The sequence below is a fragment of the Temnothorax nylanderi genome, unplaced genomic scaffold (genome assembly GCF_030848795.1).
Source record: "Temnothorax nylanderi isolate EJ_2023f unplaced genomic scaffold, tnyl_v1.0 TNYL_tig0174_pilon, whole genome shotgun sequence".
NCBI classification, from domain to species: Eukaryota; Metazoa; Arthropoda; class Insecta; order Hymenoptera; family Formicidae; genus Temnothorax; species Temnothorax nylanderi.
Window position 1 is genome coordinate 199,001 of NW_027249236.1, and position 19,241 is coordinate 218,241.

The following is a 19,241-nucleotide window of genomic DNA, read 5'->3' on the forward strand; positions in this document are numbered from 1 at the left end:
GGAATTAATTTCTAACAAAGTATTTATGATACACCATTAAATTTTTTTTTATTATTTTGAGTACACATTGAAGAACGTGTCCAATTTTTTATGTGTAAAAAAATAAAGAACTCTTCGAGTTAAGTTACTTCGCGCATCCCTATAATTTTCAAGCATGGTCGGATGGTGTACACGATTTTGTGAAAACCAGTCGTCTGAAACAAAAATAAAAAATATTCTCATTATCTATATTGTATTGGCTTTCGGCTGACGGAGCATTTTTTTTTTTTCATTTTTGGCGACGAGAAAAAAATTCCTGAATTTTTTACTGCAATTGGGCAAAATTCAGGAATTTTTTTCTCGTCGCCAAAAATGAAAAAAAAAAAAATGCTCCGTCAGCCGAAAGCCAATACAATATAGATAATGAGAATATTTTTTATTTTTGTTTCAGACGACTGGTTTTCACAAAATCGTGTACACCATCCGACCATGCTTGAAAATTATAGGGATGCGCGAAGTAACTTAACTCGAAGAGTTCTTTATTTTTTTACACATAAAAAATTGGACACGTTTTTCAATGTGTACTCAAAATAATAAAAAAAAATTTAATGGTGTATCATAAATACTTTGTTAGAAATTAATTCCTGAAAATGACCCTGAAAAAACGCCCGTCACACTGGTCTACCCCCTTAACCTTTAGAAGGCGGGGGTGGTCGAAATATCGACCACCCAAAAAACACAAACTATTTGATGTTTTCAGGCAAAATTTGGTGTGTTGAATAAGGGAAAAATAGTAAAAAGAAAAAAAAAATTTTCCCGCCCTCTAAAGGTTAAAGAATTAAGAATATTCTTTAATTTCTTATACTTAAATATTCTTGTAGTATATTTTTAAGTGTTAGTTTAGCATTCTTTCTTATGTATTAATTCGTTTGATAAAAGCATTTTTTTAGACCCGTATTCGTAGTCCGTTCTCATTTCAAGACCGTCTCTGATATCTAATTATGATACATCTTAAAATTGTACTTAAAACGGTATTAAATATAGAGAACCGACTGAATACCGTCCTATGAATACCGGCCTATAAATACCGGCTTTTATGAATGCCGGCCAAAGTCAATGACAAACAGATTCATTCGTATGTACTTGGCCGAAAATGAACGTTTTTTTTTAAGAATCTCTATATGAAATCGTTTGTATTTCGTATGAAGATTTTTGAAGTGCAATTGAAAAAAGTTTGTGAGTCATTCGTTTAATTGTAATTAATTATTTATTTTTACACCCCATGCATTTAGCCGAAATAGATAAATTAATAAAAGTTTTTATATGGAATCGTTTGTATTTTGTATGAAGAGTTATGAAGTGTGATTAAAAAGGTTTGTGAGTCACCCAGATAATGTTAATTAAATATTTATAAACTCGGTAATTAGCCGAAAAATACAGATTTTTAAGTTATTCATGTTGAAAGAAGAAGGCGCTACTGTTCCCGAAGCTCCATTGACTGCCGCACCACCTACATATGTAGGTGTAAATGCATGGGTGTAAAAATAAATAATTAATTACAATTAAACGAATGACTCACAAACTTTTTCAATTGCACTTCAAAAGTCTTCATACGAAATACAAACGATTTCATACAGAGATTCTTTAAAAAAACGTTTTACGAATTCACAGATTCGATCTCTTTCTTCGGAGTCGCGGAGTCGTCGTCGGCTGGGGAGTAATGGGGAGAACCTAGGGAAATTTGCCTGAAATCGCGGATCGACATGCCTGCGAGCGCGAGTGGAAACGGGAGGTCAGTGCACGTCACGTAGTTGTTGCTCGAAGCCGTCGAAGCCGAGGAATCCGTTCGGTGACTTCGGTTCGGTCGTTCGCGGTGGCTCGTCGGCGCTCACAAGTGGGATACGCAGCAGAGAACTGTTCTGTCGGAGACCTCCCGAGCGGGCCGGGGACATTTGGTGCGCGGTCAGGCTCGGTCTGCTCACGCTCGGTTCGCGCTCGACGGCCACGGCTACATCGGGCGAACGCGCGCGCGCGCGCGTGGAGGAACAGCGGGAACCGTGGTAGAGAACGGAATCGCGGACGCCGTGCGCGACGACGACGAAGACGACGACCCGGAGGTGTGTGTGAATAACCGAGCCTACCGCGAGGAAACAAGTCGCCGAGCGAGCGATAGTGAACGAGAGTGAAAGAGACAGACGGACGATCGCTGGATGTAAACGAGCTCGCGATCCCAGCCGGTGCAACCCTTCTCGACTTCGACCGCCTACTCTATCCTAAGAACCTACCTCGTCCCCTCCGATACGGTCGCCACCGCCGCCGCCGCCGCCGCCGCCGTCGTTCGACGCCCGCCGCCGACGTCGACGACGACGACACGCGAGGCAGCCGCGCGAGTCGCAGGTTATGTCAAGCGGATTGGCAGGCGCTGTCTCAAACCAGGTCAGTGTGTTGTGTTGACGCGCTACGCGCCGCGCCGCGCCGTGCCGCGCTGCGCCGCGCCGCGCCGCGCCGCGCCGTGCCGTGCCGTGCCGTGCCGCGCCACGCCGCGCCGCGCCGCGCCACGCCGTTATTGTTGCCGCTACCGCGGCAGACAACTGACACATTACCACCTTCCCACCTTCCCCCCCTTCTCGTACCTGCCTGCCCCCCTGCCACAGTCACGCTGCCGAGGGCTGGCACTTCTCTAAATTTTGTATGTTTTTTCATGCGACGGCATGCAGCGGATGAAAGGACAAACCGGCAACCAAGGTGAGTACCCTGCCAGCACAACTGGCGCCGACGACTTCCCCTGCCTTCCTCCTCGCTGTCACTCGGACGTCTAAGATCCCTCGTAGAAGGAGCGCGTTGAATGAGAGCAGCGAAGAGCGTACTCTTTTATTGGAGGATAATGCTACGTTAATCGTTTGGACGCTCGGAGAAATATAGTTGTGTATACATTGAAGTACTGATAGCCGAAGAATAAGTCTTGTTGCCTGGGTAATGAAGAAATTGAAGCTGGCAGAACGAAATGAAATTCAAAGATTTAAATGCACAGTATCAGTAATCTGAATCTCTGTAGAATACGACGGTGATTGATTTATCATTAGATTTAATTTCAAACCTTTCAACTTGCATAACTGTAATTATCGAGTTAGAAACTTGTCTCTTGTTAATTTACTATCTGAATGATGTAACTCCGATGTAAGGTAACAATAAAAAGTTGTAAATCATCTTAATCGTGCTGTTCTAGTATCCGCAATGCGAGTTTATATTTACTTCGGGAAACAATATTGAAATAATATTAACAATCTCTTTGTGAGGGACGAGCAATATCTTGGCTGCTGTTTTATCACGTGTGCCTAATCGCTACGTATACCTTTGAGCACTGAGTAAACGCAGTTCTGTTTCGGACAGTGAGCAATGGTCCTAAGGAACACCAGCAGCAACAGCAAACAGAGCATGCCGCTGGCGAGGACACTGGTTTCGACTCGTGGCGGGGTGGCAACAATGCTCAGCATCACTCGAGTTATCCGATCGGCACCGGCGATCCGTACAGCCCGTACTACGCCGGTACCTCGTTCCCTTATCAGACCTTCGGCGCTGGCGACGGCACCTGGTCGAACGGCACCGATCCGGTCGCCTTTCTGTCCGGTTACGGCGGTCAAATAGGCCACGATGCCTATGGCATGGATGGCATGTTCTCGGCGTCGGCAGCCGGTGGTGGTTTCAGCGCGTTCGGTCAGCCGCCGTTCAACTACTTTCATGGCAACGGTGACTTCAATACATGGGGCACCCCAAGGAGAACCAAGTATGAGGACTACTATCAGCCACCGCGCGGCAACGAGAGCTATGTTAATCCGGCGGCGAGCGGCACCGGCGAGATCAAGACCATTGAGCAGGGCGTGCAAGGTCTGTCGATCGGCGGCAGCGGCGGTGGTGAGCTACCACGGCAGGATCAGCAGCATCCACAGCAGGCTACGGCGCAGCAGATCAAGCCCGAGCCGAAGGAACCGAGAAAGATAACGTGGGCGAGCGTGGCGAGCCAACCGGCGAAACCGGTGCCGCCGCTCTCGTCCTCGCAGGGAATGAAGAAGAAGGCGGGCATGCCGCCGCCGCCTATCGTGCCGGGCAAGCACAACATGGACATCGGGACGTGGGGCGAGGGTAAGTCTTCCGCACCGCCGCCGCCTACGGCGCCCCCGCCACCGCAGGTACAACCGCCGATTCCGCCACCGCCGCCGCCCGTTCAGAGGCAGCAACGACCGCAACAACCCCCACAGCCGTGCTGGAACAGACAGCCGTCGGTGACGGCGACGCCACCGATTCCACAACCACAGTCGCAAACGCAAATTCATATGCCGCCGCAGTCGCAGCAGCATCAACAGTCGCATCAGCAGCACCATCAGCAACAACATCAGCAAGTACATCAACATCAACATCAACAACAGCAGCAGCAGCAGCAGCAACAGCAACAACTTGCCCAGGGCAATCCATCGCATCCGGTCCTCGACGAACTAAAAGTGAAGAACGACTACAATCCTGTGGATTTTGATCAGACCGCACCTGGCGCGAGGTTTTTCGTGATTAAATCCTACTCGGAGGATGACATCCACCGGTCCATCAAGTATGAAATTTGGTGCAGCACGGAGCACGGTAATAAGCGGCTGGATCAAGCTTACCGGGAAGCGAGTCGCGAAGGTGCGCCCCTTTATCTGTTTTTCTCCGTAAACGGATCCGGTCATTTCTGCGGCATGGCGCAGATGGTCTCCCCTGTTGACTATCAGTCCAACAGTAGTGTCTGGTCCCAGGACAAGTGGAAGGGTCAGTTTCGCGTCCGTTGGATATACGTGAAGGATGTTCCTAATGTGCAGCTGCGACACATTAAGCTCGAGAACAATGAGAACAAGCCGGTAACCAACTCGCGAGACGCGCAAGAGGTCCCGCACTCGAAAGGTATCACGGTACTGCGTATCCTGCATACCTATCGCCACTCCACGAGCATCTTCGACGACTTCGGGCATTACGAGCGCCGACAGGCTGAGGAGGATCAGCGCAAGGTACCCAATGTCATACAGCATCACCATTCTTCCTCCAATCACAGGAACAGGGGACATGCCTCCGATATGTCCAGAGATCACCATCAGCACGGTCACCAGCCTCATCTGCATCAGCGCAAGGTAGATATCTGTTGAGTTACGACTGTTTGATTTGTACTACGACAACGAAATTACCCCCAAACGAGATTGTTCGCTCACGGTCATCTAATGAAACGTTATTCTCTTGCAGGAGCGCGGTGGTCGTGGTGGTAGAGGAGGATCGCGCCAGTAGCGCCTGATATTGCGGAGACGTAATGCCGTTAACGAGAATAATCGATGTAAAGGAAGCACGCTACGACTAATAATCACGTCCTACCACTTACCTTTGCTTTCCTGGATCCACGATGGGCGGCTTCTTCTGTTTTCCTGTGAATCGAACATTCGTTGTTGACCTCGGCCGCGTTGGTCTTTCGTTGAAATGATTAATCCGATAATCAGATTACACTAGCATCGCGTCGGCATCATCGTAAAATAATATATAACCACAACTTATGAGGAAAAGGAAAAAGAAGAGAGGAAACGGAGAAGGATAATACAACAATTTCGAAGGATATTTGATTAAACTCGCTGACGATTATAAAGTATATAGTGTGGTGTTGCGTGCTATTCATCGAAAGGTGTTTCTTAAACGTACAAATCATAGAACAGGACAGAAGACAGGAAGAGAGAGGAAGAGGGGGGGAAAGAGGGAAAGAAAGAAAACGCGGTATAGAAGAAAAAAAAATAAATAAAAACTGTAATATGTGGACTAATCCTTGTAAAATGCTTAAACTTTTGTTGAAAATGAAAAAATCTATACAAGAACATTATATTATAAACAAGTGTCATTTGGATTGGTTATATATCGTTTTAAATACCAATGAACATTCAATCTGGTGCCTGCAGCTCGACAGAAGGGTCGAATTTCCCCTTAATTGTTAATAAGGTGCAGGGGCTTGTTACAACGTTTTCAGTTGTATTTATAACCATCATGCTTCACAAAATGAATTATACAGAAAATTATTGGCGTTTATTTTAGCGCGTATTCTATATCTGTATTGCGAATATATCATCTATTATTATATTATTCATGGACTACAGAGAAATGAGTTGAGGATAATATAACGCGAAAAGTGAAATAATATTACAATTAATCTACTGTAATGTACACGATGACGACGATCATTATTATTGTACCATTTGATGACATTTCATGAGATATGATTCTTATTGTTAAACGCATCTCTGTTTTTTCATTAGATGATTACATTCTTTGCAACGATGGCAACGTTATATCGTGAGTAATACTGAATAATATAAACAAATTCGTGTTCCTTGATTTATAGGGACAAATTTTTCTTTAACGTTAAGCATAAGTAGATACTTCTTTTTGAAAATTAAAAAATTCAGTTTTTAAATTTTATAAAAAATCATGTAAAATTAAAAATAAAGAATAAATATTAAATTTCATATGGCACTCAACTAAAAAACTATTGATAATTCAACGTTCTGCTTTTGATTAAAAAGAAATCTAAATCTGTTTCAAAGAAACAATTTTTTGTTAATATTATTCAGGATTACTCTGTATAAGGTAGTGCTATTTTTATAAAGGACAAGAAAAATTGCTTGTAAAATTTATTAGCAAACCTTATAGGTTTGAATCGATTAAGGGATCGGTATTGAAAACACCGATAAATCCATTTATGCGTTAATTGATTAATTAAGCCGTTATCAATTCTTTATGACCAATCATATCGAATTCTTTGTCCATGCATTTGCTCGCATTAACATCATCCTCCACGTTTTGCGCGATTATATTATCCGCAAGAAGCTTCTGTTCATTTTCCCTTTCTTGTATCTTTTTAGCTTCAATGTCCACGTCATCCTGCAGCGTACCCTCCTGAAGAAAATAATCGCGCAGGTTCTCCCGGACTTCCTGGCAGAATTTGTCGCGGTTCGCCTCAATATAGCGATACACGAACAGATCAGCGCCGGTAATGACGAAGCGATGATTGTACACGTTAATGCGCGCGCCAATGAAAAGATCCTGCGGCGTATAGTACTCCGGATTGTCTTTTCCCGTACACGGCTTCGGAATCAGCCTGGAGGATAGGAAGCAACCCTCGCGTCGACCCGAATTACGCTTCTCGGTCTCGTTGATTTGAATGGTGCCGTCGCTCAGGCTGTACTCCATCACGAAGTCGCGACCCTCATCCTCCGGGTGCACCGCATCCATTCGCGCAGAGTAGCGCAGCTTCTTCGGGAAGTTCGCCAGTTGACGAATAACATTCTTCTTGGGTGGCTTCGGTATGAACGACAAACAGCTGGCGTACGTGTCCTCGGGACTGCCAAACTTTATGTGCGGTGGTATCTCGTATTTCGCCGGCGCTGGCCTTTCCACTCTCGCGGGAACCGGAATCGCGTCTGGCTGCGGTGTACCCAACATGTCGGAGTAATATTTGCGCGTGAAAGCATCGCAATCGTGCAACAGGAAGCGTCGTCCGAATAGGAGGATCGTTTCGCCTACCTGAAGACGAAGTAATAACATGATTCTGAATTCGCTTTTATTTGCTTTATTTAATATTTATATTTGCATATGAACATAAGTTTTACTGAGTTTATTTTTACTGCGCTCCAGTAAAATCAAAAATGTTATTAAAATTCTTTAATATCATCAATTTACAGGTTTTTTTTTAATTCGGTATTATCTTGAAACATATAAAAGAAACTCGCTTCTTGGTCCTTGAACTTTGCTCGTTTCTCCTTTTAGGCAACAAATTTTAAAATTACATTTTGTAATCAAATAGCGTGAATAGGGATATATAAATTATCCATTATTAATACTTAGACCTATTTAATTAAAATGTACTGTTACAACAAAATAGCACGAGGCTGAAAATAGGTCTTACTCAGGCAAATTAGTCTTACTCTAAAATCTTGCGGCGTGCAGTACTCCACGATTTCGGGATCCCCGTATTCCATGTAGATACTCGGGTGCCAAGACGGTAGACTCTGCCAGTTCTTGGGTACGCGCATTCGCTTCAGCAGCATCGCCACGGGATCCTTGCCGTCGTTGGGCTCGTGAATCTCCCGGATTGCCACGGTATCATCCGTCAGGAAATACATCACTCGATAGTGATCGTCGTTCCACGTGGCATCGAACGACAGCACCATACCGTCGTATTCCAGGAAGCGTCGCCGACGATCATCGCCCAACACCCGCGTGATCCCCGTCGGTGTTCTGCACTTGGCGTCGCGCTGCTCCGTGTAAGGATCCGCGGGAAGACTCTCCTTTTCACCGACATCGATGCCTTGACTCGTCAGGAACTCTCTGGTGAACGGATCACAGTCGACGATGTGATAAACCACGCCATAAATGCCTAGAAGAAATGTACTCGATTCTATTAAGGATCGTTTGTATTGTCCAAGGTTGTCGCCCGAGCAAAAATCCTAATTATTGAAATATAAATTTATACATACATGTATGTATATTTATATTTTAACAGTCAGGATTTAATAGCGTTTGGTATTTTAATAGTGCTATTTTAATTTCGTGTGCACATGAGTACACACACACACAAAGTGTCTCAAGAGTTTTTTAATTTCTTGGTCAAAGAACTTATTATTAAATAATTATTTGTGAAAAATATATATGATTTAATTTGTTCTACAATATACCGAGGAATTCTGTACAGATAAAGAGAATGCTAAGAAATATAGACAGAAGGAAAAAGGCGAAAGAAATACATCAACATACAAACATCAATCCCGACATTGAAATCTTTCCAGATGAACAGGTCTCTCTTGACATTTTTCGGGATTCTGCCGCGTCTCACCAGCTTGCCCTGCCGGAAACCAGCGTTCTTTACCACAGGCTCTATCACGCAGAGCGTGTCGTCTTCCAGGTAATAGATGATGTCTACATGACGAACGCGATAATGCTCCTCTGGGGAATTGAAGACTCCTTGGCGAAAGAAGGCCTTGAAGCGGAGGCACTTTTGCGCAAACACCGCGTAATGTGGCACGAATTGCCGATACACGTAGCAAGGCACCCGGCCATAAATCGATGATATATCATATCTGTTAATAATGATAAAAATTAAATAAAGCCAAGTAATTACTTTAATCGCGATTAAATAATAATATTAATACGTACACTATATAATATTTAATTAACACACTTGCTATTGTCTATAAAATGATAATATAATATTGATAATCAAGTATTGTTTACCTGTTTTCATTTTCAAAGTTTATCCGAACGTATCGAGACAAAAGCAAAAGTCATTTTACGTTCATTAATATGTTCATTAATATGAACTATTTTAATTATCCTAATAAATTGGAAAATGTGATTTTATGGCGATTCAATGGATTAAATTCAAAATCGTAAAACAATTATACTAATTACTTTTAATAATTCCAATAATTATTTTAATTAGTTCTGTAAATACATTATTGTTTTATAGAATAATATAATTAATATCAATGCGACGGAGTTTTCGAATAGGAAGGTCTGCAGTTACTTACTCCACGGGATCTAGTCCTTCGGCATATCGAACGGATGCTGCGTCCGTTAATCTTCTTCCGATGCCGTAATTGGTATCGCGTACCACAGGAAAGCCATTTAAAACATCAAGCTTGTGCGGCAATTTGTAATCCTTGACCTTACGAAACGATGCGATTTGTTTAATACGTCGTCATTAGTTATCAAAGCACCAATTTGAAAAACTACACCCCTCGAAATCAATAGCCCACGCAATTCTCCCAATTATTATTCTCTTGATAACGTGGAAATGAAGAGAAAGCTTAATTACAATTATTCGGGCACTTACGCTAATGTCTCGAAAAGTGTATCCCGGTAAAAGGGGAAAATTTGCCATATCAACGATCAAATGTCGTGTCGAGACTAGGAACGACTCTTCGGCCGGACGCCGACATGTTCGCTGTCGATCGATTTACAATTCGCTCCGCTCGGCGCTCGCTCGTTGACTTTAAGATTAAACACATTTCTATAACAACGCGACTGCCTATCGATTTAACTAATTAACCCCCATACCCCATATCGCCATATAACCGGTATCCTCCGCAAAAAGGATGGTGTGGATCTATTCTGGATTGCGATGAGAGGAAGTTGAGAGAAAGCGCCACGAAGCGGATGAAAATTCCTTTGTTCGACCATTTATTTGTTCAGAACTTATTGACAACAGCAGTATTTGGATGGTTTTCTGCGTCTAAAGCGCCTCGGTTGTTCGCAACTGCGAAGGATCACAAACTAATTATCTCGCGGAAAATGGCCATGCAGCCGGCGGACAGGCAGCCGGCCATCGGCACGGTGATCAGCCACGCGAACGCGATATTGCGAAACAGCTTCCACGACACCCCCTCGCCGCCACGCGAGGCCCATCCTACACACACCACCGATCCCACTTTACAGTGCGTTGTTGAGATGGGTAGACCAATTTTACTTGCTAACAGGACCGTCACCGCGGCACCCACCTGCAATCGAAAGTTTCATGTCGGTTTCAACGAGATAAGTAATACATAATTCAATGAGTGGAGAGAAAGGCTCAATGTCTATGAAATCAAATAGGAAATGACTTTGTCATATTGTCTCTGAATATATGTAGAGGAGAAAGAGATAGAGAATAATGGTATATTATTAATTCCTTTAGGCCTACAATGTTCATTGGATTGGACAGCAAATCAGGGATCGCAACTTATACTTTGAGAAAATAAAATAAAATTAAATTAAAAAATTTCATGAGATGTTGCGTGTAATGGACATCAATTCTTATTAGTCATGAAAATCGTGTCATAAATTTATTCTTGTGTACTCAGATATACGATATAATATTTTTCTGCGCGATAAAAATCGGAGACCGAAAAGATTAACTCTGTTTTACGCAAAATTCCCCGAAAATAATCAGTTCTCTAAGGACCGCCCATTTACCTCTATAGTGAATCCGGTCGTGGGAGTGATGCGGGCCAGATCCTGGCCCAAGGTCCGTATAACCCTGCGTCCCCACACCCACAATCCCGTGGAGATACCTAGGCCGCCGTACAGCAGTATGAGTATGGGTGTTTCGGCCTCCTGCCGGGCTGAACCCTCCGCGTATACCGCCCAGAGCGCGATCAGCGGCCCGATCGCGTTACTGACGTCGTTGCCGCCGTGCGCGAAGCTGCCGAACGTCGCGGTGAGCACTTGCAGAAAGGCGAACAGCCTCGATACTTCCGGCTGCTCATCGTCGTCTACTATCCCGTCCATCTGCGCGTTCTCTGCGTCCGCCTGAGTGACCATCAGCAACGGGCTCTCGCTGGTGTTACCGCGCAACTTCGGCGCCAGATCGGCCTTCGCGTTACCATTGCTGCTGTCGCAGGGAGCCTCCGAGATCACCGACAACGCCGTTGTCTCGTTATTCTCTTGGCAGGGGCCAAAGTGCGCCGCCGTCGTTGCCGCTGCTTTCTCGTCGCTGCCGTTCGATGATAATAGTATTCTCGCCCTCTGTCGTGGCACCACGAACACGTATACGTACAACGCAGTGAATTTGCCCGCCAGCAGCGAAATTATCAAGCTACTCCACCACGGCAACTTGTCCATCTTTAATACTAACATATTAAAAAAACACATTTTGAATAAGAAGAAAAATTCAAGATGATGAGGAGTATTGCATGAAGTATATCATTCCCAACAATATATTTTTCTTTTCGCTCTCTTGAAAATATATGATTTCGAATTTTGGGATAAAATGACATACTTCATTTTTCTAAAATACTTACGTTTAGGTCCATCAAGCGCAATTGACATAATATTGATAGCAACGGTCAGACCGTATGCTATGGGGAGAATATAGAGACCTTGTTCAAATGGCTTGTTAGACTGGAGCACCGATTTTCTCAGAACCCAAAAGATACTGGCAGATACAATCCCGCTGAGTACAGGGCTGGCAAACCAGGACGCCGCTATGTTAGCGAGAGCTATCCATTTTACCTGCGACATCAATACGGCTTTAAGTTAGATTACTACATTCATGGGCTATGCTACGTAACGCAATCGCAACGCGTCGTGGTGCTACTAACCCCGGCGGTACCCCGGCACACGAGCGAAAATCCAACTGTAGCACCAACAATGGAATGCGTACCGGAAATTGGAAGTCGTAACGCGGTAGCCAGCAGTAGCCAGATACCGGACCCAGCTAGACTGGATAACGCCCCTATCATCAACTCCTTCTCGTGGCCCTCGTACAACGAGACGTCCAGTATACCCTTTCGCATTGTGTCGGAGACCTGCAGCGGAGGGATAAATCGCCAAGTGAGAACAATTTGCAGAGGTCCAACTTATTACTATCGGTCGCTCTATAAAATCCGTGTGCGAATCTTGCTTTCAGAAATAAAGCAAGCGAGATTAAAGCAAGTTTTGAGAAATATAAACTATATATACATTATTCCTTCGGTTTATAATATTTTTTATTCATTTATGAAATGAATAGGAAAGTTTGACAACGGGCGTTGTCTCGATACCTGCCTTGTATCCTATCAGAACGGCACCGGCGATCTCGAAGACGGTCGCCAGGGCACAGGCTTGGAATATCGTGAGCACCCCGGCGCCGACGCTCGTCCCGAAGCTATTGGCGACATCGTTGGCGCCGATGCCGAACGCTAGGACGAACGCCACTATAAAGCCGACCACTACTATCCAGATCAAGCTCTCATCGTATGGTATACTCATTGTTCTCGTTTCTAACTTAAATCTATTCGGCTTGAGCTTTCGATGCAATGTGTTTGTTGCGTGTATGTTGCTTCTATGCGATTATCCTCCTACTACACGTGTGCATCCGTCAGAAAATTGATAGGCATAAGTTATCATCTTCTCTCTTTTTCCTAAACGCTTCCATAACAAATAATGTCAATCGACTTCTAAGGACCTCGTGGCAAGGAAGAGTCTTTTCTGATACAGAACGTTATATCAATACTGTGTGTAAACGCTTATCCATCAGAATATATCCTTTCTATATATACTTGGATGAATGTATATATAATATATATATATATAATTCTTTTATAATATAATAATGTATCTATATCTTTTCATTGTAGCCCTAATACGATCAATTCTTCGGTAGTTTTGTACATGTAGCAGAGGTAGTGTTTTGGCGCAGCACCTGATTTATCTAACATCGTGATTTCATCGCACATTCGTACGTCAACGATGCACAACTGTGTGCCGAGCTAATATACTCGGAGAAACAAGGAAGGTTACTGGTGGCTGACTATTCTTTCAACGATCGTCGTGTTGTTCCTCGGATCGAGATTGTGACGGGCGATCTTCGTGTCCTCTTGATGCTCCTTTATCAGCGCTTTCCTCGTGTGGAAACACGCCGGTCGCTGTATTCCCCGCATCTGCAAATCGTACAAAACGATCTCATCGACTGTATCTGGCACGACGTATCATACACAATATACAATTTCTATTAACATTGCAAAATCCTCATAGGTTTCTCGTGACTGCCACTCAAAATATATGTTTCAAATCTGAAATCTGACAGTCACAAAATTTAACACTTTTGGTAGTAAAAAAGAATTTGTTCTTTTTCTTTTCTTATCGCTAATTTTTCTCTCTTATTAGTCTTTCCGAAAAAGAACGAGACAAATTTCCCAGGGACGAAACTTCAAACAAGAATTCGTATCTCATGTAAAATATTAAAAAATTGCACATTCCGTATCTTTTAATAGATGACTATTAAAAAAAACCAAATATACAAAATACAAAAATAGATCATCATTTTGCATATCGTTATCTTGGAATAAAATTGGAAAAAAATCTTACAAAAATTACACAAAAAAAGGAGACAAAGAATCATTTAATTAATTCGAAATTTAGTATTCCGATAATGAGGATATCTGAATTATTAGACGAGCAGGCTTTCAACACGAGTTGCAACATTTTTCCTCCCAAATTGAGATACGAACGAGCTGGCGGTGCCGGCTGAATGCAGCATTGCATGCACCCCCCGAGCATTTATTCGATCGTTATACTCCAACCATTTCAATTTCCTCCCCCCCCCTCTCCCTCCGCCGCCAAGAGATTCTAACGAAGCTATTCTCACGTTATCCCCCGATTTTACGTCACTTTCCCTTCTGATGCCACTCAGAATTTCACCCCCGAAATCTCACCCCGAGAGACCGTGCATTCCACGAGACAGCGAGACGAGACGAAAAATGATCGAAGCCGTCCAATTGGCGCCCCCGTAACTTTCAACGCGACCCCTGAGTCATCCACCGCGATTCGATCTTCGAACTATATATAGCGACGCGGAAACTGACAACTCGCGTTGTCACGAGCCCCCAAAATACGCACAAAATTCTCGTGTCTTCTCAATCCCGGGAGGCTGCCCTAAAAATCCCCCGGGACGACGAAATTCCATCGAACGTGCGAAAATTTCAACCTCCGCGTGTCGCCTCCGTTAAACAGCCCGACAATTCGCCGACAGATCCGGAGTCGATTTTCGACCATCAGCGTGCGAACGGGAAAAATGCCGTAGCTGTGTCGCCGAATTAAATTCTCTCCTTCGATTTCTTTCAGACGTCCCGTGTCGGAGACGGTCGGGCCGATTGCCGGGTGCATGCAGAGCGACGATAATCTCTCGAACGTTCCGCCGCGCCGGTCGAAGCTCGAAAACCCGCTTCCTTCGAGAAATGGACACGACCGAGGATCGCGGCCGCGCTCGGCGTGACTTCGAGACTTTAATGTCGAGGAGGCTGAATTACCACGCTCCGAATCATTTTTCGTGCTGACCAGCGCGCGTCGTGTCCTTCGGCACGTTGCTGGCGAGAGGTCGGTGGTCACGCGGTCTCATCCGGCAGGTATGGATACTCGCTCGGCGTTCGAGGGAGGAATACACTCGCGTTCAGGAGGACCAGCGGGCCAGCGGGATCCAACAGCACTCGGAGCCGCCGCGCGAGACGACTCGGACGACGATGAAATCACAACGGCGTTCTTGAAACTTTTGGCGGCCGCACGCACGCTTCTCCTCTCGGAGCGATGCCGCTCACCGCTCGGCTCAGCTCCGCGTGGGGGTGAGATATTGATCCGTCAATTTGCCCGCGAAACGCGTGCCGCACGTATGTAGGGGGATGATGCAACCCAATGACGATCAATGGACGATCCACGAGTACGGCGAGTACGGCCCGGTCGAATCCCATTGGAGCTCTTTCGTTCACCCTCTTCCTCATCTTCGCGGATTTGCGCTGATTTGCAGGACGCTCGTCCATGCATGGGCACTGAGGGACAAGTCGAGGTGCATTAATCGTCTCGCGGTGTGTCGAGGTATCGATTTCGGAGTTGGAGGAAGCTCGAAAAGATGTCAATTTGAAACTCGATGCAAAAGCACATTTAATTTAAAAACGAAAAAAATAATAAAAAGACGGCAATACAATGTGATAAGAATGGGGCTTCGGAAAGTGTGACTTTGGTCAATTTTTCTTTAAAAATTCGCGGACGGAAGGACACGTGTTCAATCACCCTCATTGAGGCTTTCAAATCTAACTATAATAAAATTTCTCGCTAAAATATTCCTATAAGTATATGCGACTTCAAAAATTTCAGTATTTTTCGTATTCAAAAAATTATAATAACCGATAGAACTGCATTTTCTTAATTTCTCTTCTTTCTTGAATGTCCATTTAGAAATTAAAGAAAACTGGCTCTTTTATAAATACTAAATGCTTATCGATTTATAAATATTGTAAATTTTGTAGACATACTCGTTTTATGTGTCATATGAATTTATTGCATTCACTACGCTGTTCTACGCTTTCTCGTGTTTTTTTTCTCGCTCAACTCGTAGACCTTGATGGAGCGTATTAACGTCATTATTATCATTATTATTATTACCGCTTGATTATCGTTTAAATTATCACGCGTACCATCTAAATAATTGATAACGTGCACTTATATAGGAGATATTAATGAGTGACGGATGAACGCGATAACAACCGATGGTAAAATATATACATTTTCCAACAACGACTATTTTCTGTCTGCAATCTATTCAATATCCTTCATGTAATGAGTTAGGAATTATTTAGGGGCATGTGCATTACAATAATTAAACAATAATAATGTTATATTCTATCAATACGCAGCATGTGGCTATTCCTGCGAGATATTTTTCCACATTATCAATTTGAGTCGGCTTATTGTCATTTATTTACTTGCAGTTCATATTATTCATTACTTGGAAGTGGTCGTTTGGGAAATTAGACGGATGTTGCAACGCAACAGAGTACAGAACGTTGCCGCATACTTATTGCTGTTTCCAACAAAAGCAAATATAATTTATTTAATATCTATTCATCTTATGTATGTACAGACCAGCTCTTCTCCGCATTAAAGAACGGATAATCTTTGTTATATTGCTATAGTAATCATTGCGCTACGCTTTACGACGCCTCCCATGCCTCTCTCTCCTCGCGCTCTTTCACAACTTCATCGACGTATGGCTTAAGGTAAAGTACGTCCTATAAAAACATTCTTTCGTTAGCTGAGGAAATTCTAGATCAATCATATTATTACTAGAGTCACATCGATCAATCAATGACAATTGATGTTTACTGACCTCTTCATACTTAGTCCATTCCTCCTCGGGTAGGATTCTCTTGTTGGCGTCCAACTGTATGGCTCTCACTATGCGGAAGTTGCGTAGATCCTTGATTTCCTGAGGCAGGCGCCTCAGCGCTTCGATCACGTCCGCATCTTCAATGAGCAAATCATCCCTCCATAAACCTGTGGGCAGAAAAATTAATTTCTTATAATACAATTATAATTAGTTCTGGATGTACAGTATCCAAACAATTTCTGCACAATCGGTATAATCCGTGAACAAATTGTCATACTCCTTAGCGTTAATTTCTTCATAAAAATGCACACATCCACGTTTAGCTAGTGATATCGAAACACTACTAATCAAGTTCTTGTCATCAAATTTAGCTAATATACAAAATTGATACATAAAAAAAGGCAGCTACAGTACAACTATAGGCATTACTATTTCAAACATAACAAATGCTTGTCTCCAATAGTCCAATAGTCCTCTACACCAGAAAATCAATATATCAACACAACGATGTTAGGTTAGGTCGGGAATTTTACTCCGTTTTTGCGCGATACAAATCAACGACGTAAAAATGTCATTCTTCATTACCGTATTGATTAAATCTGCTGATATTGTAGCACCATTTCTTGAAGCCGACGGCTGAAACAAATAAATGCGTTATGTAAGAATCATTTCACTTGACGATCGATCGCGTGAAGAAACAAAAAAGGAGATTTTATTAAAAGAGACAAGGGAATGAAATTGGCTATTTACTGATCAACTGATTCATTCGCCTGCTCATTTCTAGTGACGCTTTCTACGGGGAAATCGCGAGAAAATACGACGGACTTCACGGTGAGCAGATTAATGCACCGAAATTAAATGGCGGCGTGCGTTCGACTGTCACCACGACGCGCGACACCGGCGCGACCATCGAAGATACGGCCCTGGCAATTCAAAAGAGCAAATAGCATAATTAAATAATAAATATAATACTATCCAACAAATAGTATTTCACATTTTTCAATTATAGAATTGATTACGTTATATAATTATAAAGTTATTTGAAAAATGATATTTGTAGGATAATAACGTGCGATATAAGTATATATAAAGATGTGTGACATAAGGGTGCAGTCCCACGTAGAGGAAAAACCGAACGAAAAAAAAACATAGGCTGCGTTCGGGGAGCGCGCTATTAGCGCTATTTGCTTATTCTATCCTTGTTCTACACTTGATGAGCGATAAAGATAGAATGGTCGCGTTCAGGAGGTCGATATTCTGTATTTTGAGGAGGTGAAAATTACAAAAGTGAACAGATTTACTTGATTTCGACAAGTGAAATCGTAGATACACTAGTGAATTTTCTCACTTTTTGCATTTTCACCTCGTGAAAGATACGTAATAGGCCCCCAGGGGGTCGATTCTGTATCTTGGGACGAGGTGAAAATTACAAAAGTGAGGAAATTCACCAGAGAATCTACAATTTCATTTGTCGAAATCTAGTAAATCTGTTCACTTTTGTAATTTTCACCTCGTCCCAAGATACAGAATCGACCCCCAGAGAACGTTTCTCCAAATATCCGTTCCGATTTTATATGACCGGGTTCCCCATGTACATACATAATACATACCAGGAAAAACGGAAATATTAAAAATCATTTTTTATTAATTATACTTTATAAAAATAATTAACATTATGAGATAATATCTGTCTATGATAAATGGAACAATCTTATGGAATATATTTTACGGAAAAACAAAGATAATTCAAAATTATTGTAAATTTTAGGTAAGAATTCTTTCCGTTTTTCCGTAAAATATCGTCCATAGGGAACCCAGTCATATAAAAGCGGAACGGAATGAAAGTGATTGGTTACCTCCTACTATGCTTCCTTTCCGTTCCGCTTTTTTCCTCTACGTAGGACTGCACCCTGATTTGTCGGCACAAGTTACGCCGCAGTTAGGCCCGGTCTACAATTGATGTTGTAAGTCGTAAAGTCGTAAGAATTGGCCAATCACAGTTCATTATGGCCAGTCTACAATGAGTCGTTAGTCGTTAGTCAGATGTCGGAAGAGAGTCGGAAAAAGTCATAACGTGTTATAAGGCGATCGGAAGTCTGTAATCGGCAATCGTAAGCGATTGGTCAAATGCCATCTCTTACGATCACCGATTACAGACTTCCGATTGCCTTACGATACGCTTATAACTATTTCTTCCGACATCTGACTAACGACTAACGACTCATTGTAGACTGGCCATTAGTCTTCGACCGCAAGGAGAATAATGAACTGTGATTGGTCAATTCTTACGACTTACGACTTAGGGTGCTGTCACATGGCAGTCAGAAATTCGGAAAACGGAATCTCGGAAAAGTAACGGAGAGGGGGTCAACCAATCAGAGTCAGCTCGATCGGTGCGATTTTTCAAGGTCCGGGCTCCCCATGAAACGACTTTTACGGAAAACTAAATGGCATTCTAACCTTAACATATTTTTAAATTAAAGAAATTTCTATATAATTTTAGAGTATAATAAAAAATACGTCGAAGCTTTATTTTTTAATAGACTCTACTACTACGGTAAGTATCTTTTTTCTTCTAAAACAATAAAAATAA

At 43.0% G+C, this 19,241-nt stretch overlaps 4 protein-coding genes across 5 annotated transcripts; 1 reads left to right on the forward strand and 3 right to left on the reverse strand.

Moving 5' to 3' along the window:
- The first annotated feature begins 1,745 nt into the window (after positions 1 to 1,745).
- Positions 1,746 to 6,117, forward strand: Ythdf (YTH domain-containing family protein). Its single transcript, XM_071716034.1, has 4 exons — positions 1,746 to 2,415; positions 2,697 to 2,724; positions 3,370 to 5,132; positions 5,242 to 6,117. The coding sequence occupies exons 1-4, from the start codon at positions 2,380 to 2,382 to the stop codon at positions 5,281 to 5,283; spliced, it is 1,869 nt and encodes a 622-aa protein (XP_071572135.1). The 5' UTR covers positions 1,746 to 2,379; the 3' UTR covers positions 5,284 to 6,117.
- A 535-nt stretch (positions 6,118 to 6,652) lies between these two features.
- On the reverse strand, positions 6,653 to 10,062 carry LOC139778190 (EF-hand domain-containing protein 1). The gene is given in 4 exon segments (XM_071716054.1): positions 6,653 to 7,557; positions 7,959 to 8,410; positions 8,788 to 9,110; positions 9,561 to 10,062. Coding segments are annotated over 4 exon segments (1,935 nt in total). The 5' UTR covers positions 9,914 to 10,062; the 3' UTR covers positions 6,653 to 6,750.
- Positions 10,063 to 10,195: 133 nt separating this feature from the next.
- On the reverse strand, positions 10,196 to 16,187 carry Napi-iii (Na[+]-dependent inorganic phosphate cotransporter type III). 2 transcript variants are annotated; one of them, XM_071716038.1, is made up of 6 exons: positions 14,827 to 16,187; positions 12,556 to 13,430; positions 12,111 to 12,317; positions 11,811 to 12,021; positions 10,984 to 11,639; positions 10,196 to 10,529 (listed from the first exon to the last, which is right to left on the reverse strand). In XM_071716038.1, exons 2-6 carry the CDS (start codon positions 12,757 to 12,759, stop codon positions 10,299 to 10,301), a joined length of 1,509 nt encoding a protein of 502 aa, XP_071572139.1. In that variant the 5' UTR covers positions 12,760 to 13,430; positions 14,827 to 16,187; the 3' UTR covers positions 10,196 to 10,298. The 2 variants fall into 2 exon arrangements, with proteins under 2 accessions (XP_071572139.1, XP_071572138.1); XM_071716037.1 differs by having other exon boundaries at positions 14,799 to 16,187.
- Positions 16,188 to 16,336: 149 nt separating this feature from the next.
- LOC139778188 (cytochrome b-c1 complex subunit 7) lies at positions 16,337 to 17,557 on the reverse strand. Its single transcript, XM_071716052.1, has 4 exons — positions 17,399 to 17,557; positions 17,234 to 17,284; positions 16,649 to 16,815; positions 16,337 to 16,550 (listed from the first exon to the last, which is right to left on the reverse strand). The coding sequence occupies exons 1-4, from the start codon at positions 17,424 to 17,426 to the stop codon at positions 16,473 to 16,475; spliced, it is 324 nt and encodes a 107-aa protein (XP_071572153.1). The 5' UTR covers positions 17,427 to 17,557; the 3' UTR covers positions 16,337 to 16,472.
- Positions 17,558 to 19,241: the final 1,684 nt, after the last annotated feature.

Excerpts from the sequence above, each read along its gene's own strand:
- Napi-iii (XM_071716038.1), bottom strand. The coding sequence starts at position 12,759 with ATGAGTATACCATACGATGAGAGCTTGATCTGGATAGTAGTGGTCGGC. Across the intron at positions 12,022-12,110 it reads TGTGCCGGGGTACCGCCGGG|GTAAAATGGATAGCTCTCGC; the intron begins GTTAGTAGCACC and ends TTGATGTCGCAG. Across the intron at positions 11,640-11,810 it reads TGCGCTTGATGGACCTAAAC|TATTAAAGATGGACAAGTTG; the intron begins GTAAGTATTTTA and ends TTAATATGTTAG.
- LOC139778188 (XM_071716052.1), bottom strand. The coding sequence starts at position 17,426 with ATGAGCAGGCGAATGAATCAGTTGATCA. Across the intron at positions 16,816-17,233 it reads CAGCAGATTTAATCAATACG|GTTTATGGAGGGATGATTTG; the intron begins GTAATGAAGAAT and ends TTCTGCCCACAG. Across the intron at positions 16,551-16,648 it reads AATGGACTAAGTATGAAGAG|GACGTACTTTACCTTAAGCC; the intron begins GTCAGTAAACAT and ends ATGTTTTTATAG.
- Ythdf (XM_071716034.1), top strand. The coding sequence starts at position 2,380 with ATGTCAAGCGGATTGGCAGGCGCTGTCTCAAACCAG. Across the intron at positions 2,725-3,369 it reads AGGACAAACCGGCAACCAAG|TGAGCAATGGTCCTAAGGAA; the intron begins GTGAGTACCCTG and ends TGTTTCGGACAG. Across the intron at positions 5,133-5,241 it reads CTCATCTGCATCAGCGCAAG|GAGCGCGGTGGTCGTGGTGG; the intron begins GTAGATATCTGT and ends ATTCTCTTGCAG.